The 26024-nt window shown below is 43.4% G+C and overlaps 1 protein-coding gene and 1 pseudogene across 1 annotated transcript; both read left to right on the top strand.

Annotated features, from left to right (window-relative positions):
- On the top strand, positions 4147 to 14279 carry LOC8083177 (annotated as a pseudogene).
- On the top strand, positions 17823 to 24763 carry LOC8061589 (BTB/POZ and MATH domain-containing protein 1). Its single transcript, XM_002438772.2, has 2 exons — positions 17823 to 18946; positions 23878 to 24763. The coding sequence occupies exons 1-2, from the start codon at positions 17823 to 17825 to the stop codon at positions 24761 to 24763; spliced, it is 2010 nt and encodes a 669-aa protein (XP_002438817.2).

The raw sequence follows: 26024 nt of genomic DNA, 5'->3' as shown, positions 1-26024 counted from the left end.
CATGTCTGCGCTTCTGGCCTAGCTCAGGTTCCCATGACCAGGCTTGTTTTAGCTTTCGGCCCAACATGGCTTCCCACTTGCACGCACTCTCGGCCCAGATCACCGTAACCTGGCCCGTTCCAGCTATGGATATTTGAGAAAATATTCTAGCTACAGATACTTGAAAAAATATAAAAAGGCCAAATTAGTCTAGGGTAGGATTTGAACACAAGACCCGGAGCTCCCATGTCGGCACTCTCCACCAATACACAAGGTCCCACCAATGCAAATAAGAAAAAGGCAGAAGACAAAAAGGAAAAACTCATGTAATCGTAGAAATAAAATATACTTGAATATCCAAAATTGTATCATAGAACATCATAGGTATATTGTACGAGCATCACCTGTATACAGCGTAAAGATCCTATTTACACAATTTGAACATTCTTAAATTCATTTAGAACATGTATGCTATGGAACATGACACATATAGCACAAGAAATAAGAAGCTATATGGTCTTCGAAAATCATCCTTGACCACTACACTGTGAACATCACATGGTTACTACTTCAAACAAAAACCTATACCATAAAATATCTCATGAATACTACATAAATATTCAAAGATAAACTTAGAACATTCTACTTATACTACACGAATATCTGGAAATACATCACAGAACATTACATGTACACTATATGGATATGATAACATGTATAGTGGAAATAAAATGACATCGCATTGACGACACTACTTAAATAACCTAAAATATATCACACAACGTCTCATCGAGTACTATGTTAATGTGCAAAGCTAATCATGGAATATCTCAATTATACTACTTGAACATCTAAAACTGTATCATAGAACATCATAGGTATACTACACAAACACCACATGTATACAACGCGAACATCTCATTTATACAACTTGAACATTCTTAAAAAAGCATCAACATCACATATATACAACATCAACCATTACAAAATGCATCATAGAAGATCATATGCATACTCTGTGAACATCATAACATACATCTAAAACATCACAACATACAATACAGAACATCACATGTATACTACAGGAACATCATAAAATAATCATAGAATAATACCCGTCGATGGGCATGTCCCCTTGGAACAGGTGTGGAACTCTTACTAGGCGTACACACACACACACACAAAAGGCTATTGTCGAGGAATTGCCCGGTGATCGCCATCCACTCGGCGTAGGGAGAGGCGTTTGTCTTGTAGACGTTGCTCCAAATAATTTCCTTGGACACGATGGAGTACAGCCAGGAAATGATGCAAGAGTCGATCTGGAGCCACTTCGGATCGTTGAACATGGTGGCGACAGCGACAAAGCCAACAACATGGCTGACGAGACCGGTTTTTTTACAGGTGAGGTCGAAGAAGGACCACCACTGCCGGAAGTTGCCATCGTCCGTTGCAGCGAGGGTGTGAACGGGACTAGGACTGGCTATGGATGTTCAACAACACGAGGGTGGAGGTTGGGGGTGGAGCTAGTTCAATAGACATGGTGAATCAGTTAGTGGCTGCAGAGGAAGATGTAGAGTCGATAGGACTCATCATGACAGGGATCCAAAGCAAAAGAGTTGAATCAAAATTAAGTGGATACCATATAAGAGAGTATAACTGCTCAAGTTCTATATTGACGGATTATACAATTGCCGATGCATGGAGGCCATATACTTAAATATGAAGATATGTAGATCTTCTCTTACAACAAGCAGTGATGGAGCTTGAACACTTTTATGAGGGGGCCCAATTAAATGTGATCAACGGACAATAGTGGTCATACTAACATTTTCTTGTCAATTCAATGTAATCAACAATAATAGAGGGCATAGTTATATAAGTGTCACCATTTTCTGGATGTATAGTTGATGGCAACACATTAATTGGTCCAGAACATGAGTTAGGGAAAAGAAATTTAGAGATCAACATAGTTTCCAATAGTTACCAAAATGATAACTTGATTACTACTAAATATTTTTAGAGTTTGCACTCACCAATTGCAGCACTTGATATTTCTAAATAAGACTTTATTATTAGTTTAAATTTTCTTGCCACAAGAAACTATTATATTAAGTACATGTACATTGTGCCTTTTGTAGGCTACCATATCACCACATTGAGATTATATATGACACACATAGCAAATTAGCAATGCTAACTCAAAAGATGACGATGATGATGACTGTAGCTAGCTGAAAGTGGTGATAACGATGATCTTAGGCTCGGGCTGCTTTGCAGAAAAACTGACTAGGCCAGTTCATCCAGAAAAATAGACCAAGCCAGTTACCTCACCTAACCAACCCAGTTTTCTAGAAAAACTGGCTAGACCGATTTCCAAACAGGCCAGACCAATTTTGCTGCTAGAGTTTGCGTTCTCGCTGTATTATCTCAGTTTCAGGTGTGTTTTCCAATGTTCTTGCTTTCATGTTGGGTCACTATTATCTCTGATCTTTGTCAAGTCATCTAGTCACCAATGGACCTATGTGATTTTAGTTTGGGCTTTGAGAGTAGCTTTTTGTATGCATTGTATATGCAAATATAATTGTAGTTTCCATCTGATTATATACGCAAATATGTTATTGAAAACTACATGTGTTTGGTTGCATTAACTTGGCGGGGATGATGGCCAAGGCAAACAACAATTACCCTAAGGGATATACCACCAAGGGAACAACATTTAACTTCGTTAGAATGATAGCCAAAGAAAACATCAATTACCTTGAGTGTTACTACCATCTACCGTCAAGGAAACGACAATTAACTTGATGTTGGCATTGCCAAGGAAAAGACCATTACCTTGAGTGTTATATTAAGTCAACAAAACAATAATTGACTTGATGATGTTGTTGTCAAGGAAAAGACTATTACCTTTATAGTCCACACCCACCAAGGAAATAAGTATTAACTTGGCAATCCTCAGACTCAAGAATATGAAATCCTTGGTGCTTGTACCATGTGAAATAAGTTCCTTGTCCAAATTACAAATTAGACCCCACCCTATTTTCCTTAAGGGTTTGCCTCCAAGTAGACCATCCTTGACCGCTAGAACTACCAAGGAATCTAATTTGCCTTATCCTCTATCCTTAACAGGTTAGCTTGACAATTGGTTGCCACTAAGCCTTTTCTTGGCAATTTAGCTATTTTCCTTAGTGGTTTCTAGCCCTTAAGGTACTTCGTGATCCTGGTAGTAGTAGACTAGCGATGGACAGTATCGAACGAGGAAGGACAATGGCAGAGGTCATAGGATGGATGCCGCTAATGGGAATGGATCAAAGGTGGCGCCTTCCTAGCAGGGAGGGTCCAAAAAAAGAGAATAAATAATTCATGGCTTCTTCTTCCTACTAATTTGGTCCCACACTAAAATTAAATTAATTTATAGAGATGTCCTAAGTTAAATTATTTAAAATTTGAACAACTTTTACATAAAAGAACATAAAAAATTTATAGCATAAAATTAATATCGCTAGATACCTTATGAAATATTTTCATAGTATACTTATTTGGTACAACTGATTTTATTACCTTTTTTTATAATGTTGGATAAACTTGAATAATATTAGAAAGTGATCTATTTTGAGACGGTGGTTGTGTCGTGATCTATCTATCTCTGACCCTTTGTTTTAATTTGTAGGCTTGAGCCGTTGGATTAGCCCAACTATTCGATGGGGCTTGTATAATCCTCCTAGCTCGCACAGCCTATTGGGCCTCATAGCCTACTTGGGCTACATTTTTTAAATAAGCCCAAGTATTTAACGGTCATGGTTCTAGTAAAAGCGGTGCATATAAACGCAAAAACTTCACTACTGTTAAGACGGGAAGCCGAAAAACTTCACTACATTTTTCAAAGAAACAAATGCCGTGTAGAATCAGGAACGTCGAATGTGAAACGACAAACAGGTTAAATTTAGTTCAATATTCTGACCGGCGGGAAGTCCGCACGCTTCGTCAGCCGAACAGTCATCGGTTTCAACTCATCTGAACGACTGAACCTCAACCGCCGGCCGAGAGGCACACAGCCGTGCTATAAATCGCACTGTAATACAGATCATCTTCTCCACACAGAGGCGAAACGACTCGGTCTCTCTCGCCTCCACCGCTCTCATACAACCAGCTCGCCTCGTACGTACTATGGAAACCCTCACTGAAGTCGTTCGCTCCTCGAAGCAGATCAAGATCCAAGGATTTTCTGTGACATCTGCCATGTCTGACGGCGACGCCCTCAAATCGAGATGGAAGGTCGGTGGCTATGACTGGGAGGTTCAACTGTTTCCAAACTCTATCGTCGTACTTCATCTGTACTTACGTAGTAACATAGTGTCGCCGGACAGTAGTGTTAAGGTAATGTTCAGCGCTCGAGTAGTAGATCCGAGTGGGAAGCTGAAGCGACACCAAGGGATTCTGTCCGTGGCACATAATTTCAAGCGTTCAGGATATCGTTGTTATGGAGGTCCCCTCATGAGTAGAAGTGAATTGCAAACATCAGGTTATCTCAAGGACGACGACGCACTCATCGTCGAGTATATATACCCTCGCAGTGCTCAGAGAACTCGACAAGAATGCAACCACTCATCACCCACGCCCGGCAGATGATCTAGTCCCGTCCTCCGGCCTGAACCACCACCTCGGCGAGCTCCTGCACAAGGGGACGGGAGCCGACGTGACGCTCGTCGCTGCCGGAGAGTCCTTCGCGGCGCACAAGGCTATACTGGCCTCACGGTCCCCCGTCTTCATGGCCGAGTTCTTCGGCCACATGAAGGAGAAGCGCTCGCCGCGCGTCGAGATCAAGGACATGGATGCCGCGATCCTCGGAGCCATGCTCCGCTTCATCTACACCGACTCGGTGCCGGAGCCGGAGGACGGCGACGACGGCGAGGTGGCCGCCATGCACACGGCGCAGCATCTTCTTGCGGCGGCGGACAGGTACGGGATCGACAGGCTCAAGGTGGCTTGCGAGGACAGGCTCTTCGATGGCGTCACCGTCGACACGGCGCGCGGCGACGACTCTGGCCTTGGCGGAGCAGCACGGCTGTTAGTGTTACCACCTGAAAGCCAGGTGCGTCGAGCTCATCGCTGCAAACCTTGAGGCCGTCATGGCGACGGACGGCTACAAGCATCTCACGGCGAGCTGCCCGTCGGTTATGGATGACCTCCTCATGGCTGTGCACAGGAGAAAGAACTGAAGCAGGTAATGGCCCCATCGTCGTCGTCTATGAAACTACTATATGCCTTTACATGTCGCTCCAGTTCAGTTGTAATATTCTTGTGCGCCGTATTTCCACCTAGGGATACTACAATATATATGGATCGTGGAATATTTTTTCGGAGATCGTCGAATATAAGGCCAATCTCAATGGCCTGTTTCAATGCACTATTTCCAAAACAAATCTGCTGACAGAGCATCAATGAAACGAACAATGAAACAACCTCCACAATGCATGAGTTTCACCTTGATGTTTCCTAGGCTGGGCAAAGCATTTAATTACTGCAAAATGATTGGATCACATACAAGATGGTGAAACGATTTAGTCCTCAGTGGGGATTTCATCCTGTTTCACCGCGTGGGAAACAACGTCAGCGGAGTTTCACCATGGTGAAACTAATTCCTTCTCTCTCCACTTCGTTTCATGCAAAAAGTGCAGTTTTGCTGACATGGCGCTCTAATAAATGTGCATGACATCCTGGTGAAACCTCCACTGAGACTGGTCTAATGGGACTTGTTTTGAGTTTTTTTCTTGTATTTTGATTCTTTTTTTTAAAAGGAGATTAACTCTGCTTTTAAGAAAGCAATAAGAGAGTCTTTACAGACTGGTGTTTCCAGTTTACGAATGAAAGCAAAAAGGCACAAACAGCATCCTTGCCCACTAAAAAACAAGCCTAAACAACCATTCAAGGCTATTACAGAATAGCAACATCAGAGCTGATGATTTGATAACGCACTCGCTTGTCGATCCAGCTTCCCAGATGCTCTACCATCTTATAAATTTGCAACTTGTCTGTATCTTTTAGAAGATCCCTCTACATCTGCAGAGAATTGATAGCATGCATTGTAAAGAACCATATCAGATCAGAAGGAAATGATTTCTCTATAGCCATCTTGTTCCTATTCTTCCATATTGCCCAAGTTGTATTTTGATTCTTTAGTGTGTTTTTTTAATCTGTATACATAACGTGGAAGCGCAAGCGTCAGTTCTCAAGCTGTCCAAATCCTGTTTTTGAGTGTGACTCACAACCATGAAACTTTTAAGTTACCCTTTTATCTATACGCTAAACAACTCGGTGTTATGTTGGTCATAGAAACATCTGTTGCACACTTGGACTATAATAAGAGTACATTTCCTCTACAACCTCTTTAAAATCTAAGAGCTCCACGCTCATTGAAGGATAATCAGAAAAAGGGAAGAATATCCACGGATGATCCAACGTTTGAGAATAAGTAGTGTAAAAAAAAGATAAAGAGTATGGACCATTAATTGGATTTTATGATGATCTATACCGTGAACAAATAGAGTATCCATATTCAGATACAAGGGCTAGAAATTATGAGATTAATTAAAAAATAAAGAAATATACACCGTTGGATTTTATCAAATATAGAATATTGATCTAACAACCAAAGATAAATAGAGAATCCATATCAAATATACTCCCTAAGTGGCTAAGTGTCGTGGGTAACGCAGAAAGCTGGGAGTGGCTTGCATGCAGCCATGCAGAGAGAGACGAAGAGTGATACTCATGCACAGTTAATTTTTACTCCTTGGTCTCTGCACTCAGACCACCAAATACGACACTTTAAACAACCTAGCGAGAGTAAGATAGTGATCAACAACCAAAGATAAATAGAGGATCCATACCAAATATTCTCTCCAGACCTATTTTATCTGACAAACAAGCGTTTTTCATTTTCAATTTCTAGAGTTGTTCTAGTCAAACTTTTTAAACTTTAATCAAATTTCTAGAAAAAATGCTAAGATTTATGGTATCAAATTAGTATCATTAGATTCATCATAGAATATATTTTCATATGATGCACATTTTATGTCATAGATGTTGTTACTATTTTCTATAAAGTTAGTCAAACTTAAGAAAGTTTGACTAGCACAGATTCTATGAATTGATTCTTTCATGGACGGAGGGAGTAGTTAATATGAAGCACGCACTTCCGTCATCGTCTTGGTATTGAAATAAGGCTTTTGCATGCTAGGTACTTCCTCCATCCCAAATTATAAAACATTTACGATATCAACTACTCCCTCCATACCCGAAGTTGTTGATGTTTAGGATATGATTATTCTTATCAAAGAGTGAGCAATTAAGGGGTATTTTTCATATCTACCCCTATTAAATATAGTTGTGGCTGCTCCCTAGATAAGAAAGTTGTCCAGCTCAAGCGGCTAGAGCAGTAGGGTGCCAGACCTGTTGTGCTCAGTTTGAAACCCAGCAGACTTAGTATTTTTGCTGCAGCTTGATTTTCAACTTCACACCTCTTGCGGCTACAACGTCACTCTTTGCGAAAACAGTCCCTTGGCATAGAACGTCAAGTATTTAGGGTATGTAGAGAGTAAGTATCATTAGATTCTTCGTTAAATATCTTTTTAGAGTATATCTATTTGATCTCATAAATCTTTATAATTTTGGTCAAATTGAGATATTTTGACTTTTCAAGATTCTTGAAATGCCTTATAATTTGGGATAAAGGGAGTATATAGGACTGGAGGGAGTATAAGACATAGAAATTGTGGATTAATCAAAATAAAGAAAGAAAGATGCACCATTGGATTTTATATTGATCTGACTAAGAGTAACTAGAATATCCATATCAAATTTATACAATGTCTAGAAATTACAAGATTAATTAGAAAAGAAAAGAAAATAATACCACATGGATTTTAAGATGATCTAACGGTTGACAATAAATTGAGTATCTATGTCAAATACAATTATTAATAACTCGATTCACTTCACATCTAATATGGCAAGAAAACATTGTTATAATCTAATCTAGATATAAACGAAGACTACACCGGGATTGCCCTTAGCTAAGTAGATGATCTTATATGTAGTCTACAAGATTCTACAAGAAGATGATCTTATATGTAGTCTAATAAAAACAATGTAGAAATTTTGATGATGTTGAGAGATAGTGAGGTGAGAGAAAGATGTTATTGTTTCACGAAACAACCACCTAATAAGCTAAAATTTAGGACCATGTGACAACTCTCAATATTGTATGAGTTATTATTGGCATACAACTACGAAAGGGCGTAGCCTAGTGGTAAAAATGTCGGAGTAGCATGTCTCAAGTTTTGGGTTTGACTTCCCATGAGAGTGAATTTGAGGCTGAAGGGTCGAGATGGCGGACTAGAGGGGGGGTGAATAGTCCTTTCTAAAAAATTATTACGCCGGCTAACCGAAACAAATGCGGAATTAAAACTATCGGTCTAGCCAAGACTACACCCCTCTATCTAAGTTCTCTAGCACCTTGAAAAGATCCTAAACAAACAAGCAAGGTGCTACCTTAGCAAGAGCTCACCTAACCAATTCTAGGAGCAAGGTCACACAAACCTATGCAAATAGTATTTTGCAAACCGAGGGAGCTCCTACACAAACTAGTGAGGCAAAGCGCACAAAGCCTAAGCTCACTAGCAAGCTCAATAACAAGGCAACTAATGCCAAATTAGAGAGCGCAACTTACTTAGCTACACAAACTAAACAATGTGACTAACAAGGTTACACAAACCAAATTAGTCACGCAAAGAAACTACTTCTAGCTACACAAGCAAGAAGGTAACTAGCAAGCTACACAAGCTAACTAATTACAAGAGCAACTAGACAAGTACAAGTATATGAATGTAAATACAAGCTTGTGTTAGGGATTTGCAAACCAACGGGAAGAACAAAGTTGACACGATGATTTTCTCCCGAGGTTCACTTGGTTGCCACCAAGCTACGTCCCCGTTGAGACAAGCTCCAAGGTTGCCGCCGGTCCTCTTGCTAGTGGTGACCCGCAAGTCACACTCTCCCACGTGGAGTGCTTACCACAAGCTCTAGCACTTGACCCGGCCGGACCACTTGTCGCTCTTCACGTCTCGCTCAATTAGAGTTGCTCTTCGCGATCCCCGCGGGGTGAGCACCGTACCCCTCACAATCTCTTCTCCGGAGCACCGCACAATCTCCTTGCGTGCTTCGACGGAGTCACAAGCCACCAAGCTGTCTAGGAGGTGGCAACCTCCAAGAGTAACAAGCACCACCGGCTTGCAACACGAACACCAAGTGCCACTCGATGCAATCTCTCAATGCAACGTACTAGAATCACTCACTCGCTATTGATTCGCACTCTTGCAAGCACAAGTGAGTTAGAGGCTTTCCTAGCACTCCCCAAGCATGGACACTAAGTCCCAAGGGTGCTCAGCACCAGCCAAGGCCGGCCACCACTTCTATTTATAGCCCCAAGGGCTAAACTAGCCGTTGCCCCTTCACTGGGCAAAACACGTGGGCACCGGACGCTCACAGGGAGCCACCGGACGCTCAACCCCTAGCGTCCGGTGCTCAGGCGTCAGCCACGTGTCACTAGCCGTTTGAAAACGACCGTTGCCGCCAACGGCTACTGCGCACGCGCGCCTGCACAGCACCACCGGACGCTCTACTGCGTCACACCGGACGCGTCCGGTGCACACCGGACCCGTGCGCAGAGAGCTCCGCGAACTCGCACGGTCACCGGACGCAAGCCACCGGACGCACCCTGAGCGTCCGGTGCTCACCGGACTCATGCGCAGAGAGGGTCACCAAACCGCCCGCACGCCGGACGCTGAGCACCGGACTCACTCCGATGCGTCCGGTGCACTCTGCTACACCCGACAGCACACCGGACACTAAAGGCCAGCGTCCGGTGTCTCCGCGCAGAGCGTCCGGTGAGAAACACTCCCGTGACTTCTCCAAAATTCCCACCGGCGTAATAGAAAATATGCACTTAATTTTCTCAAAAGCGCTGAATCCACACCTCTCTCAACCCTAGGAACACCACCTCCTTTGTAAAGTGTGCCAACACCAACAAGTGTACACCACCATGTGCAAGTGTGTTAGCATTTTCACAAACATTTTCCCAAAGGAGTTAGCCTCTCAACTTGCCACGCCACTCGATCCTAACACGTATGCAAAGTTAGATCGCTCAAGTGGCACTAGATGACCGATATGCAAACAAGTTTGCCCCTCTTGATAGTACGGCCATCTATCCTAAATCCGGTCATAAACTTCTTTACACACCTATGACCGGTGAAATGGAAATACCCTAGGTTATACCTTTGCCTTGCGCTTTCCATTCCATCTCCTCCAATGTTGATGCAACACATGCACCAACCAATCACCAAATGATATGATCCACTTCATATCATCACGTGACCGTATTGGTTCATCGATCTTGACCTCACTTGCTCTTCACCGTTGCCTCGGTCCATCGGTGCCAAGTCTTGCTCAAGCTTCACCGTCACACGCGGTCCCTCGCTTCAAAGCCTCCGACCTGCCCTTCACTCTTGCAACCGGTCCATCGAGCCAAGCCTCATCTTGATCTTCTCCACCTTGGTCACATGACTCCATGTCATGTCTCATATGCAATGAGCTCCTCCATCATCACATCATCACCTGTGGACTAATCTCCTGTGTATCTCACATAAACACTATTAGTCCACCTAAGTTGTCACTCAATTACCAAAACCAAACAAGGACCTTTCAGAGGCTAAGGTAAAAATAAAATCCTATCGTCCGCCCTATAAACCAAAGCAAAGGTCTAAGGTTTGGCCTAATTCTCACTTTAGCAACGGATTCCGTTGTGTAAGGGTGAGGCGAGGTTCGGGGTTTTTTAGGTTTGGTGAGAAGATCTTCCTATGGGTGAGGCTGGGTTCAGAGTTTTTTTTCGGCCAGTGAGGAGATCTTCTTCTTATTGGAATGATGTGGGGATAGTCATACCACCTTAGATCGAGTTTTTTTATTGACATACAACTCACAATAAATTTTTCTTCTTCTATATATAAATTAAGGAATTATGAGTTATTACAAGATAATTAAAAATATAACTTACAACATAAGTTGTCCATCAAGATTTGTGTGGATACAGTGGTGTTAGGCTCCTAGAGGATGGCTCCGAGACATGAAAAAGCATTATTGTGATAAATCAAACGATGCTATATGAAAAAGGAAGGTATAGGTCCTAGCAGAAGATGCAATGTCATTTGATCTGCCGGCTCAATTTTTTGGAGATACTTATAGAAGTAGGGTTTACGTACATGTGTTCATAGAGGTGAGTGTGCGTGCGCTGCGTTGTACTGTGTAATTAGATAAAGACTTAGAAAGTGCTTTTATCTTTTTTTTTAAGGCAAAGAAAGTGCTGTTATCGTTAGCAGAGCTCACCGAGATGATATCAAAGGCTACTTGATTTGGCTCAACTAAAATGCGTGGTCACATGATAGTAACAGGAAAAAAAAGGAGACAAGAAAGATAGCTCTAAGTTAGAGTTGAAGTAATGCCAATAAATAAAGGCATATTGATAGAAAGTAACTGTGATCAAATAAATAAATACATATATTTAAATATTTAAATAAAAAATCAAACATTACAAACAAACTACCTCCTCCTAAACTATCGGAGTCAAAAATTTTAAAGTTTAATCAAATTTATATAAAATTACTAATATCTATGATGTATGATAAGTATTATTAAATTGAACATAAAGTATATTTTTATAATAAATTTATTTAGAGATATAAATATAAATATTATTTTTTATTACTCCAAATTTGATTCCTCAAATAGCGAGATGCCTATTATTTTGGATGAAGGGAGTAACTAACTACGCTATTTGCGTTGACTAACCTGCTAGTTGTAAACAAATTTTAGCTTTGTCTTGATTCAAATTTCTCTAGTTTTAGGCCCTATTTAGATTGGAGATGAAATTTTTTTTATGTCACATCAGATGTATCGAAGGATATCGGGAGAGATTTTTAGAAACTAATAAAAAAACAAATTACATAGCTCGTCCGGAAAATGTAAGACAAATCTATTAAGCATAATTAATCTGTCATTAGAACATGTGGGTTACTATAGCACTTAAAGCTAATCATGGACTAACTAGACTTAAAAGATTCGTCTTACGATTTTCAACCAAACTGTGTAATTAGTTTATTTTTTATCGACATTTAATATTTTATGCATGTGTGTAAAGATTCGATGGGATGGATGAAAAATTTTTAGTGGAGAACTAAACAGGGCCTGTCAAAATTTTATATAAAAATGTACAAACATTTATAACAATATACCTGTATGAAACACCACGATATACTATTGTATGACATATACCGATATACGGACTACCATACACGGAGTATATTGTAATGGCTGGGACTCACGTGCGAACATAAAAAAAAAACACTATTTCTTCGGTACGAAGTAGGAGTAGTACTCCCTACATATTTTCTTTTGCCAGTTTCACTTGCTTTCCCCATTTCACCTGCTTTCCTTCCGCCCATTGACGAGTTGACGACCAAAGGTCTCCGACCAGATCGAGGTGAGTCGCGCGCGCACCACCCGCCTGCGCCGGTGACGGTGAGGCCGCCCGCCGGCATCCGCCATTCTCACTGCCGGTTCCGTCTCGCCGCCATCGCAGAGGGCGGAGGTAATAAGCTCAAACCCAACCCAAGGCTCTTAAGTTCTGTCAACTGTTCTGTTTTTCAGACGAAATCGAAACATTTTAGATCAATCAACGGAGACTCCTTTTTAATGTCGCACTTGTTGAAACGGATCAATTCGAGACTCTTTTCAGATCGACTTGCTTATTTTCTTGCTGGATACAGTACATTTCTTCGCTACTTTTGTGCTCACTGTTCACTTGCGAGCTTCAGTTCTCACTCTCAGAATCCCCCGTTGTTTTCTGATGCCCTCGTCCTTGCAGCAGCAGTATTCCATCACGCCATCCATGGGGGTCTCCTTCTCGAACCTCACCGACGCCGCATGCGTCGTGCACCAGTTTAAGATCAACGGCTACTCTGCCACCAAATCCATGGCGAGGACGGACTCGCTCCCGTCCAAGCGGCTGGCCGTGGGCGGGTACGAGTGGGAGGTCCACTACACCCCGAGCCTCGTCGTCGACGGCGGCTACTGGATAGCCTTTAGGCTCGTCCTCCTCAGCGCGCCGCGCCGGAACGACGTGAAGGCCGCCTTCAGATGCCGGCTGCTGTACACTTCCTCCAACTCCCTTCAGCAGCGCGGCGCTTGCGTCAGGGATGCAATCGGGAACGTGGAAGGTCAGATTTCTCACGCGTTCAAGCGGGCGAAGGAGAGCTCCGGATGGATTCCGCTCCGCAAAAGGAATGATGTGGAGGCGGCTGGAGTCATCGAGAACGACTCTTTCACTGCCGAATGTACCATCACGGTGGTCACCGAGCTACCACCTGAGCCTGACACAGCAAAGACTAATGTCGTCCGGCCCCCAATGCCGCCATTGTCGGGCTTGCATTCCTTGCACCATGATCTCGGTGAGCTCTTGAGCAAGGCAACGGGGTCGGACGTCGTGCTGGTGGTGTCTGGAGAGACCTTCGCAGCGCACAAGGCCATACTTGCGTCAAGGTCCCCAGTTTTCATGGCCCAATTCTTTGGCCCCATGAAGGAGACACGCTCGGAGAGGGTGGAGATCATGGACATGGAGGCGGCTGTGTTTGGAGCCATGCTTCGCTTCATGTACACCGACATGGTGCAGGAGCTTGAGCGGCAGGAGGACGGCGCCATCATCGCACAGCATCTGCTTGCGGCTGCGGATAGGTACGGACTCGACAGGCTCAAGTCGATGTGTGAGGACAAGCTCTGCGATGGCACCAGAGTGGAGACGGCAGCGACGACTCTGGCGTTGGCAGAGCAGCACTGTTGCCCGAAGCTCAAGGCCAGGTGTGTTGAGTTCATTGCTGCGAACCTTGATGATGTCATGGCGACTGAGGGTTACAAGCATCTCATGACGAGCTCCCCGTTGGTTCTGAATGACCTCCTGAGAGCTGTGCGTGGAAGAAAGAACTGAAGCACGTTGGTGATGACTGATGAATAGTCCCTGTAGTATGTGATTTAGAGTAGTTGTATTGTATCTGCTGTCTCTGAATTTCAGCGTTGAAGTCTATATTTCTTCCCATTGAGGAAGGGTGGATTGCTGGAAGGCTCTTTGTCCTTTGAGAGCTTGGCTTGATATCTAAGAGTTGTCCCAGGCTCCCAGCTCATGGTTTTTATGGGTAGTTTCTAGAGAAAAGAGGTCAGACCTAACTATTCTAGTGCTACTGAAAAGAGAATTAACGACTATTTGCAAGTAGTAATATACAATTAAACATAGCATGATCAGCTGTGGTAATTTGGTGTGGCCAAATGGTGGCTAACGCACAACAATGACACTTTTACAGACACCTCAGTTCACATGTGTTTGCAACCAATCAAGGCATAAATAATATCATCCATCATTATCCATACTAGCTGTGAGAACATTACAATTTACATAATGTCAAGTTAATCCAATCGAATATAGAGTTAGCTTAATTTACTTACTGTAAGCATTGCATCGAATTGGTGAAAGGGTTTATAGTGGTTTTGCTATGCATTTCCAACCTAGAATCCAGAAATCTGTAATTCTGTTCCCCAACTTGATCTTCTCAAAAGCAAGACCACCTCATTAGAATCTAATTAGAAACTCTTCATTAATCCTTCTTCATTTCAACAAAGTAGAGTAGTAGTGCATGCCAATACCCCTTGTTTTCTTCCTTTTTTGCCTTCCTAAATTCTACATGTGGACCATCAAAAAAAAAATTCTACATGTGCTAGATCTTATCATCAGACTGACGTCAAGCCAAATAATAATAGCACAGGTGTGAGCAGTTTTTTCTATCTGTCAGTCAGAGAGCAAGAGAAGAACAGGGCCATTCATTCATATTTGAACAACAGTAATCAAACCCAGAATCTAGTGACATCATAGCTACACTGCAGCCTGAAGGAGCAAGTCAATCATATCAACAGCGTAAAAATACTAACTTGCCCTGAACCCTGACAGATTTAGTTTTGCAAGTGGATTGATATTCAGAAACTAATTCCTCTTTTCAAAGACATGGCTTTGGTCACAGTTTCAAGTGGTTCATCTGTTTTATTTTGGCTTGATAATTGGAATGGTTTCTCTTTTAGCACCTCCTTGCCTGAACTTTTCTCTTTTGCTAGATACAGATTCATCACAGTCAGACATTTCTGACAATCTGCAGAGCCTCATGGAACTCTTTCATTTACCTCTTTCTGAAGAAGCTTTTCAACAGTTCACTGACCTGTTAGTTACTCTACAAAATGTGACTTTGCATGAGGATTCTGATACTTGGTACTATGTCTGGAATCCCAATATCTATACTTCCATGTGTGCATTGGAGATCACCCAGTTTACTCCTGGCTCTGGAAGTCTTGTTGTCAGAATAAAAGAAAGTTCTTCTTTGGGCTCTTACTCAGGGACAGACTTAGCACCAGAGAACTTTTAAGAAGTAAGAGAATGCATCTTGATGATTATAGTCTTGAAGCTTCTCTGTAAGGACTGTTTGTAAGTTTTGATTTTCTTAATAAAAGTTCAGTAGGGGGAAACCCCTCCTGTTTCATAAAAAAAAGAACCATTTATTCAGTATCCATGATGCTGCTTGCCCAAATCTTGCCCCGCCCTTTCTGTTTTTTTTTAAAGATACACTACAGGAGCAAGTTGATCATATCAACAGCTTAAAAATACTAACTTGCCCTGAACCCTGACAGATTTAGTTCTGCAAGAATCATTTATTCAGTATTGACCTTGCTGCTTGCTCAATACTTGCCCTGCCCTTTCTGATTAAAAGAAAAAAAGTTTTCTTTCCCCTGACCTAACATATAGTTTCACAGGAAGTTATAAAAACATATTTAGACTACACAGTGAGAAATTCCTAATGTTTCCATTTCCTTCTGTTTTTGCTACATGCAAAGTGATCTCTGGGAATTGTGGAAAACACCACCTCATCAGAATGCTAGCTAATAACACAATTGTGGATGTAATCAGTTGCAAGGACTTGCTAGTACATACTGAACTGCTGGGAAGCAATTTCAACACAAATATGGCATCATCGTCTACAACGGTGATAGTTGTATCAAACAACAGGGACTCACCGGGATCTCTGACTGTTGGTGTTCGACGGCGCGTCGCCTTCGCACGAGTGACGAGGTCCATTGCGTCCGGGGACAGCGTCGTGCCGGCGCCCATGCACGCTGTGGTCGTCGTCGGGAACGCCACAGGAGAACCGGGGCGTCACTCACAGCCGACAGCCCTGGGAATCAATGAATTGCAAACAATCAAATGAAGCAGCAGAACCGACATGAGCATGGCTGGCAGGGCAGGACTGTAGGAGCTCGACCTTCTTGGGCCGGCCGAGCGATGGGTGGATCGACAGATCAAGTGCGGTGGGCGTACTGACGACGAAGTCGTCGTGAGATAGGCGGAGCATGACTGCAGATGCGAGGTTGCGCCGCAGAGCAGACCCGAGATCTCGGCACAGCATGCAGTGGCGGCGTCGACGGCGGCGTGATATACTTAACTCTGGACACCATTATATAATTGCAGCACAAAATTATAAAAAAAATGGCCCATCAATATTTCTTTTTTGTCCCATGTGTGTGCCTAGCGATTTTTGCTAAAACTATGGGTAGTCGTGTTGACAAACTCGTTTGCATCTTATTTGATTGATCAATTGACTTTCATTTGAAAAAGAAAGCTCCCATTGTCCCATGAGGCCTATCATAAAAAAGGTTAAGCATGGATATATATACTTCCTCGGTCCTGAAATATAAATGACCTAAAGTTTAAAATTTATACCAAAATATAAGGTATTTTGGATCCTTAACTTCCTCTCTCTTTATTTTTTTGGCAAGAAATATGGAGACTTTTTTAAAATTTAGCATCACATAAAACAACCAGCCAGTAATTAAGGAAAAAATAACAACACAACTATTACCTCCATTCTGATATTGAGGATCAAAGTGAAGTGATTTTCTCCCAATATCTTTATTTTATCTAAAATTCTCCTGTATACCTTATATATATCAAGACGAATGGATATCGTGTATTGCTCTATAAGTAGGATATGACTTATTAGCTAGCATTGTATCAAGGGAAGTACATGCAATCGTGTGTGAATTTTTTTTCTCAAAAAAAATGTTTGTACCTTAGCATGTACATCACGTTATCGCAAACATAGTAACTTTAGTTTGTTGATTACAATTTACATCATACGTGCAGTTTAGCAGGGGCGGAGCTAGGGGGGTTTATCGGGGTCAGCTGACCCCTATAAAATGTGTGAAATCCTATATAAATTTGTTGTTAGTTAGTGTATTTAGGTAGTGATTAGTGGAGCTGACCCCAATGGCTTGGCTATCTGGCTTCGCCCCTGCAGTTTAGAGCGAATATACGCAAAACCACCTATTTCACATCATATACATGTGATAAAAGTCATTAGATTAGATTAACGGCGGCTTGCAGATTACGCCAGTAAAATCCGGTAAGATATAGATTAGGGTTGGAGGATGAGGAACCGTGTGCATATAAGTGCCGGACGCACGGTTGGTTCTTGCGAGTTGCGACGCCTTCCATAACCCACGTAACGCTCTAGAACTAGAAACAACTCCGCCGCCGTTCTTGACTTCTTGTCATTGGCCGTACGCGTACGTATACACATCCCCTGCCGCTGCCGGCGGCCGGCGCCTTGCTCCGATCGATCCGCCGGTTCTCCACTTCCACCACCATGCGCATGCAGAACTACGCCGCCTGCATAAACCTCACGAACTCGGCGCGATCCGTGCAGCTGTTCAAGATCGACGCCTTCACGGCGACCCGGGAGAAGGGGCAGGGCAGCATCGCTTCGACGCGAACGAGCGTGGGAGGGTATGATTGGGTGATCAACTACCACCCAAGAGTGTGGTTCTCCGACCAGTACTGGATCATGTTCCGCATCACCTTGGACAGCAACGGGACAGGCGTGGTGGCGTCGTTTGCCTGCCGCCTGGTGGACGTGGTGGACCAAACCGGCGGCGGGCAGCATCTCGGCTCTTCTTCTTCTCCGGTGCCGGCGGCCATAACAAGCGCCACGCTTAGTAAAGGACAGGCAAACGATGTCTACATCACGACAAGGAGTAAGCTGGCCTCCTCCGGCTACCTCAAGGACGACTCCTTCCTGGTGGAGTGCGTGATCACCGTCCTGATAGAGAATAGATCACCAACGCAAGATGCTGCTGCGGCGGCGGCCAACCTTGCGCCGACGACGACCAGCGCTGCGGCGGCGCCTCCCTCGGACCTGGGCAGGCACTTCGGTGAGCTGTGGAGGAACCAGAAGGGGACGGACGTCACGTTCCTCGTCTCCGGCGAGCCCATCGCGGCACACAAGTGCGTGCTCGCCGCGCGGTCGCCGTTTTTCATGGCCGAGCTGTTCGGGGACATGAAGGAGAAGGCATCGCAGCACGTCGAGATAGAGGACATGCGGCCGGAGGTCTTCAGGGCGCTGATGCAGTTCATCTACACCGACACGTCGCCGCCGGAGCTGCAGGTGGAGGGCAAGGAGGAGGAGGAGGAGGAGGATGCCAGGATGATGGCGCAGCATTTGCTCGTCGCGGCAGATCGGTACGGGATGGAGAGGCTCAAGATCATCTGCGAAGAGAAGATGTGCGCTGACATTAGCGTGGACACCGTCTCCACGGCATTGGCTTTGGCAGAGCAGCATGGATGTTCGGAGCTCAAGGCCAGATGCATCAAGTTCATTGTGGCTACCCCCGCGAATCTCCGAGCGGTCGTTAAAACTGAGGGTTACGCGCATCTCATAGCCAGCTGCCCATCTGTCGTGCATGACCTTCTCCTGGCCATCATGGCTGACAGGCACAAATAACTGAACCAGTAGTAGTACGTAACGAATAAACACATCTGTTTCCATGGCAGATGTAATGTCATTAGAAATGTCTAGGTGGCATCCTATTAATTAAATGTGTGGATAAAACTTTCACCGAGAATGTCATGTTGAATTCTATATATCATTATGGCTGCACAAAAGAAAATGACTGATCAATATTTCTTCTTGTCCAGCGAGTGCCTAGTGATTTTGGTAAACTAGGTTTAGTCTTGTTGTCAAATTCATTCGTATCTTTGATTTATTGACTTTTCTCTAAACCTAAAAAATACAAAATAAAATTGTTTTGCGTGGCTCTCTGTTATCACCTAGCTCCTCCTCCCCTCGGTCATAGCAAAGTGGACCCGTCTCGTCAAAAATCATATCCAAAAATAATGTCCGCATCCACCTCCGCTCCCAAAGTGCGTTTGTTGGTGACCTGCATAAGGCTCATGTAGGGCCACTAGATGCAACATTCACATGTTTGGTTTTCTTGTCTGCACTTTCAACTAGTTTGATCCCGTGCAAAAGCCGCCCCTTAGCCTGGCCCGATCCATGTGAAAAAAATACGCGTATCTAGAAATACATACAGGCAAGCGTGCAGGGCCTGGTGCACACTGAGCGAAAACAAGTTGGCTGATGGGTGTGCACGAGCAACCATGTAACCTCTCCATCTGGCTTGACTTTCTTAGTGCGAACAACTAAACAACTGCTACTTGCATGTTATTGTTATGGCTACCTTGGCCCTTTATGAGTTGAGCAGACCAGGCTGGGAGGAGAAGGGAACCAAACGCGCCCTTAGATTCTCAAGAAGGGAAAACATCCTCCTTCTGACACCTTTCTCATCTGCACCTAGGCCTAACTGTTGTGCTAAGGTACCTCCATGCCGAGGCCGCGTATCCTCTTGTGGCTCTACTCTAAGTAAAGAAAGAAAGCCAAGTTACCAAAGATAGTGTCATCAACGGACATGACAACATGCCACAACTGCTAACTGAGTGGGGACACTACCTCTCAAGACCCTCAAGAAAGAGTTGGCAGAGGCCAACGCGCACCAGACGTCGCACGACGCGAAGCTGCCAAGATGAAGTCGACATTAGGGAACTAGCCACGATGAAGTCGATGAGCATGGAAGTGTGCTACCCGGAGCTCAGAAAAAACTACAGGAGGCCACCAACTCATCATTTGTCTCCCGGATTGGAGATCGTTCATATCAAACAAAGCAAGCCAAGAGCTCCCGATGATGGTGAGCCACGAGGTAATGGTGGAACGCTTCTTGCAGATCGAATCGGGGGCGTGACTCTTTGTGAAGTAGTTGTGCAAGCCGCTAATCCAAATAGGTAAGTGAAGAATCCACTGATGCCCTATCCGACAAGCTAAACCTGCTCCAGCGCCCGTACTAGATCGTGTGCTCAGCAACAACATTGGCAAGTAATGTTCGAAGTCCATGTTGTACCATCTCAAGGCGATCAAGAACTAGGCCATGATACAGGACTTTGATAACACCACATTTTAGCAGAGCGGTTCGTCGCCGAGGTGCCTCAACCCGGTAGAGGACCGCCCGACGGAGCTTCGCCACGCCTTCATTGTGCAGTGCAACCTTAGTTGGAATAAGGTTCTGTGCAAGGGAACCAATTACTACTGCGAGGACTTCAACCATTTATGCGATTAGTTTGCTATCTATTGTTGCTCCGCACCCCCTCCCCTAGTCGCAACAAAGTGGGTTCGGGGTCTGTCTCTCTCTCATTGCCCCGCTCTGCCTCTCTCCATCACAATAAAGTGGGTCAATGTCTCATCAAAACCATGTCCGAGCTTGTGTAGACAAGGAAGACATGGTCTCTTGATGCTTATCGGGAAAACATGTTGTTTCGTGATGAAGTTTGACTTCTAAGTTACTTTGACGACTGTAAACCCATCATGGCCCAATTCTACTTGTCATTATTCACAACCGCCACTACTAATCATAAATAGCTATCTCCAACTCCATCTTACACTCTCTTGCCTTAGATTTCATCTCCTCGATTCCGGTGTGCATCATCACCTTCCTCGCTGCCATTGCTAATTTCGTCAAGGCTCAATGGCATGTAGCCATCTGTATGCAACCTCCATGCTCTCATTATACCTCATCGTCATTGCACCCACCTCTATTGTTGTTCAAGGATTTTCTTGATGGTCTTTTTTTAGGGTTGTATAAGCCATAAAAACCATTGCAGCCCAAGCTCTAACCCCCTAAATTATGGATAGGAGCTTAAGCATTGGTGAAAACAAAGGAGCACACATTAAAGGAAGAAGACGGTGTAGGGTCATCTACATATTGCGGATTCAAGGAACTAAAATGTTTTGAGTCATATACGTAAGATTTTTCTTGATGTTTTTGGCAAGAAGTCGTAACAAATTATTCATGTTTCAACAAGAGAAAGTGGGTTTATCCTGATTTTTGGTCCATTTGTTTATTATGAGTAGTCCTGTTACTGTTAGTATATATTCTCTTTGTTCTATACATGAGGTATTAGCTTTGTAAGTTAGACATTTACATCTGACCATCGATTTTTTTAAGAAAAATCATGTAGTTTGACATGTAAATTGTATCTATAACGAAAAGTATTTTTCATAGTAAATCTAAAAATGGAAATCTTTTGTTATTAACATTTACAAATTATTAACATATTTTTTTGAATTTGATATCAAAGTTAGAAATGTCTAACTTAAACGGAGAGAGTAGATAGGAAAATTATATGAAAAAAAACACAATGCTCATAGCCCATCACTCACTACTGCCGTAGCCCAGCCGCATGGCCAGTTCCTCTGCTCGGTGATCGTCCGTCGTCCCTCTGCTCAGCCCTCCCTAGTTACCCCTCTGTCACCCTCTAATCGTAACGGAAAAGGGCGAAGCTCACGCAGGCGACGGCGCCATTTGACAATGGTGGGCACCGGGCAGTTGGCTGCGCAGCTGCGCTAACCGCTCAGTGACCAAGAGCCCAGGAGCCGGGCAGGCGCGCAGCGCGGCCCTGCAGTAGTCACGGGGTCTGCGCGGAGCCGACACCGGCACCGGCGCCATCGAGCGGGCCTGCCGCCTCTACGTTGGCGTGAGGTGATCACTCGATCTAGTCCTCTCTCCTCCTGATCTGATGATTTGATGGATTTAGAGTCTTTTAAGGACATGTTTAGCCTAGCTTCAGCTCTTAGATCTAGGTCGGATCTGCATTTGTAGAGTAAACTAAAGTGGTTCAATTTTTTTTCTAAACTATTCATATATGTGCTCTTGATTTGAATTAGAGGCCTTTAGATCTAAGGTTTCTTGAAGATAGATCAGATCTGTAGACATTTTGAGGCCTCAAATATATGCGTGGGTTCGATTTTAATCTAGTGGTGTCACTTGTTATAACTAGTCATGAAATTTGCGCCATCGAAATTTGGGTTGCAATTTGCAAACCCGTTCACTAGCTCCACAATTCATGGCAATTGAACCTTGCAAGGACTTGTTTGATGCACTCCAATCCACATGTAGGCTTGTTTGGATGCGCTCGAATTCATCTCAATCCATGTGTGTTTGAGTGGATTAGGCTAACTTAATTTTTCACCCTGATCCACCCCAATACATATAAGTAGAGATGGATATGAGTGCATCAAAGGAGCCTGAAAGGGGTTGACATGAAATTATTAGTACTAAGTTTCCACCTTAATCCCTCCCAACTCATGTGAATTGGTGTGGATTTGGTCAAACAATCCCTAACTGGGACAAAAATTATGTTAATGATCTACAAGTTTGCATAAATTTGTTAAGTAATAGGTCTGAGAGAAAAAGAGATTCCAACGTAATTTGTCAGATAAGGAATGAAAGATCAGTGAATAGATTAGAGAGAAATATATATTTTTTTTCTAAAAGAACGGCAAAAGCCTTGTCACATAATGGACGAAAAGAAGGGAACGGGACAACCTATACAACTGGAGTGGGATAGAAAATAAGCGAACTCAGCCCCTAACTACCACACGGAGCAAAACTAGTTACCACAGAATAAAAACAAGTAATGTAACAAAGTACATCCAACGTCAAACTAGCAGAGAACTGCACCTACAGCAGAAGAACAGCACCCATCAGGTGTCACTGTCAAACTAGCATGAGGAAGCAACTTCACCAATGTGTTGTCAATTTTGTATTTGAACTGTTTATATTGCAATTTTCTTTTTGTAAATTCTGAACTAATTTATTGAGCCTATGGTATTATCTGACATTTGTAATATGTTTGCATTATAATTTTGCCGAATGCTATACTCATATTCTGATCATGCATGAGTCCTGCACTCCAGCAGGAACCCGCGGTAGCCATGCCTCCACCCTTAGAATAACTCCAACACTACCCTAAACTTCACTCGGCAAATCTTGGATTTTGCCAAGTGTAAAACTCAAATGCTAAGTGAAAAAAAGAGGCTTCTCCAACAGTTAGCTATTTTTTTGGCAAATTTGGACTATCTTGTGATTCCTGAAAAAAATCAGAGGGACTTTTATGCAAAAGTTGCAATCTATTTAAGGCATGCGTGCATGCTGAATGTGTGGGCCCCACCGCGTAGGCAGGATGCTAAGCGCTCCCAACGCTCCCAAATTTGAGCCAGTTGGCCTTCTTTTTACCAAACATCCTATTTTGCCAAGTGCATATAGGGTAGTGTTGGAGGAGCTTTTTCCATATTTTGCCAAAAATTAGGATTTGACAAGTGTATATAGGATAGTCTTGGAGTTGCTCTTACATCATGGATACCGCGCGCTCAGTGCATCTCTTCAAGATAGCAATCACGACAACCAAGGAGATACCAACTGTGTCGAGGGTATACGCCGTCGGTTTACATGAATATGGAAGATTGAATTCCATGAAAAGATGACAGATCCGAGACACCCATACAGCGGTGGTGACTGGATCATGTCCCGTGTTAGATTGATCAACAATGGAGCGCGCGAGGTGGCAGCATTGTTCAGCTGCCGTCTGGTGGATCCAAGGTCACCGGCTGATTCTCTGGAGAAAACCACGTCCTCCGTGTTCTACGAAAACAAGTCCCGGGATGTCTTTCTTATCAGACGGAGTGAACTGTGGGAATCGTCACGTCGATATCTGAAAGATGGGTGCATTATTGTTCAATGTGCAATCACCACCCTGCCTGGGCATCCCAAGGATGCAGTAGCTTACGCTGCGCCCAGCGTTCCATCCTCTGATCTGCACAAGCAATTTGGTGAGCTACTGCTGAGCCAGGTGGGGGCTGACATCACATTTGTCATTTCCGGTGAGTGGATCACCGCGCACAGGTGTGTGCTGGCAGCAAGGTCACTGGTTTTCATGGCCAAGCTCTTTGGGAACATGAAAGAGAAGGCCTCATCATGTTTTGAGATCGACGACATGGAGGTAGAGGTGTTCAGAGCCATGCTCCATTTCATCTACACCGACACGGTGCCCAAGCTGGACCAGCTGAAGGGGGAGGAGGCGACAGTGATTGCGCAACATCTTCTTGAAGCCGCAGATCGGTATGGACTGGAGAGGCTCAAGAGGATCTGTGCAGAGAAGATGTGCATGAACATTGGTGTGGATACAGTCGCGACCACATTGGCTTTGGCTGAACAGCACGGGTGCTCGAAGCTTAAATCCAAGTGCATGGAGTTCATCTCGGCTTGTCCGAAGAATCTCCAGGCTGTTGCTGCAACGGAAGGTTATAAACATCTCGAGGCAAGCTGCCCCTTGGTCTTGACCGAACTTCTAAGCTCAAGGTTAAGCCTCAAGGGAAATAAACATGAAGTAGTTGGGCATTCTACTGTTGGAGACAGTAAGTAGGCCTATAGTGTTTCTACGTATTTGTTTTTTTTTTTGACAAGTTTCTACGTATTTGTTTTGCTCTTTGTACATATGCTTGAAGCTTATTTAGAAATGGTGACCTGAAAATTTTCAGATACAGTATTAGTTAAACTAATCTATGCCCAAAACCTACCAGCATTGATGTATGGAGATTATCATGTATGATGCTGCAAATGGGAGTGACAAGTCCTTCAGATTACGATCCTTTTTTTTTTGTGCCTGTCCTAGATTTGAAGGTAGTACCTTTTCTTTTCTACGTACTCAGTGCCATTTGAACACCGATGGCCATTCCGGTGTCTGTTTGATGGTCATTCCGGTGTCTGTTTCTTGGACAAGTGGAGGAGGACATTACCAATTCCCAGTCCGTAAACTTGGGAAATTTCGCTTGTTGCGCGAATGTGTTTGGTCACGAAGTTTCAAAATAAAATTTCTGTAACCATCACCTTTTGATTGACAGTTTTTTAGGCATGTGTTTGTTTCGCTGCTTTAACTATGGTGTGTACTATACTTTTTTAGCACTCTGTCCATAAGTCATAGGCTCATTTCTTGCTAACTAAAGTCAGAAGTGTAAATTTGATTTTGCTAGCCATACTTTTTACAAGAGCATGGTCAATAATAAAGCCAAATGCTTGGCTATAAGTCAAGTTATAAAAGTCAAGCTATACAATACTTTGTTTTTTATCTGTCTATAATTTTTATTTATTTATTTCCATTCTTTTTTCTATTTCTCTTGCATACATTTCTATAGGATTCACTGGTGCCTGTGTTTACCTGTGCCTAACTTGTTACTTGTATGAGAACCAAAGTTTTCTTCTCTTTTCTTTTTTCTCTCTTCATCAACAATTCGTCGTGGCAAATTTTGACACGAACCAACAAGCCTCTCTGGTGGTCCTAGGTTTTGGGCACCTATTTTTAGCGTTACCACGATTAAGAATGGGTGCCCACTCGAACGGCGTTAGTTGTTTCAGGACAGTTCAGGCAAGAAAGGAAGTACTCCCGCCATCCCCGTAGAAGGTAGCCCTTCTATCTTTTTTTTTTAAATAAATAAATAAATATACTTTTAACTGTAAAACTACCTATTTCTAGTACTAGCTTTTACTGAAATTCCTAGACACGTTGATCTTCTCAATGAGGCCTTGTTTAGTTTACCCCGAAAAGTAAAAAGTTTTCAAGATTCTCTGTCACATCGAATCTTTCGGCACATGCATGAAGTATTAAATATAGACAAAAATAAAAACTA

The sequence above is a fragment of the Sorghum bicolor genome, chromosome 10 (genome assembly GCF_000003195.3).
Source record: "Sorghum bicolor cultivar BTx623 chromosome 10, Sorghum_bicolor_NCBIv3, whole genome shotgun sequence".
NCBI classification, from domain to species: Eukaryota; Viridiplantae; Streptophyta; class Magnoliopsida; order Poales; family Poaceae; genus Sorghum; species Sorghum bicolor.
Note: the sequence above shows the minus strand (reverse complement) of the source record. Positions and strands in the feature narration are given on the sequence as shown.

What these genes read in the sequence shown, in the direction of transcription:
- LOC8061589 (XM_002438772.2), top strand. Translation starts at nt 17,823, where the DNA reads ATGCGCATGCAGAACTACGCCGCCTGCATAAACCTCACGAACTCGGCG. An exon ending in CTGGCCATCATGGCTGACAG is followed by an intron (nt 18,947 to 23,877) that starts GCACAAATAACT and finishes GTCCCGTGTTAG; the next exon opens with ATTGATCAACAATGGAGCGC.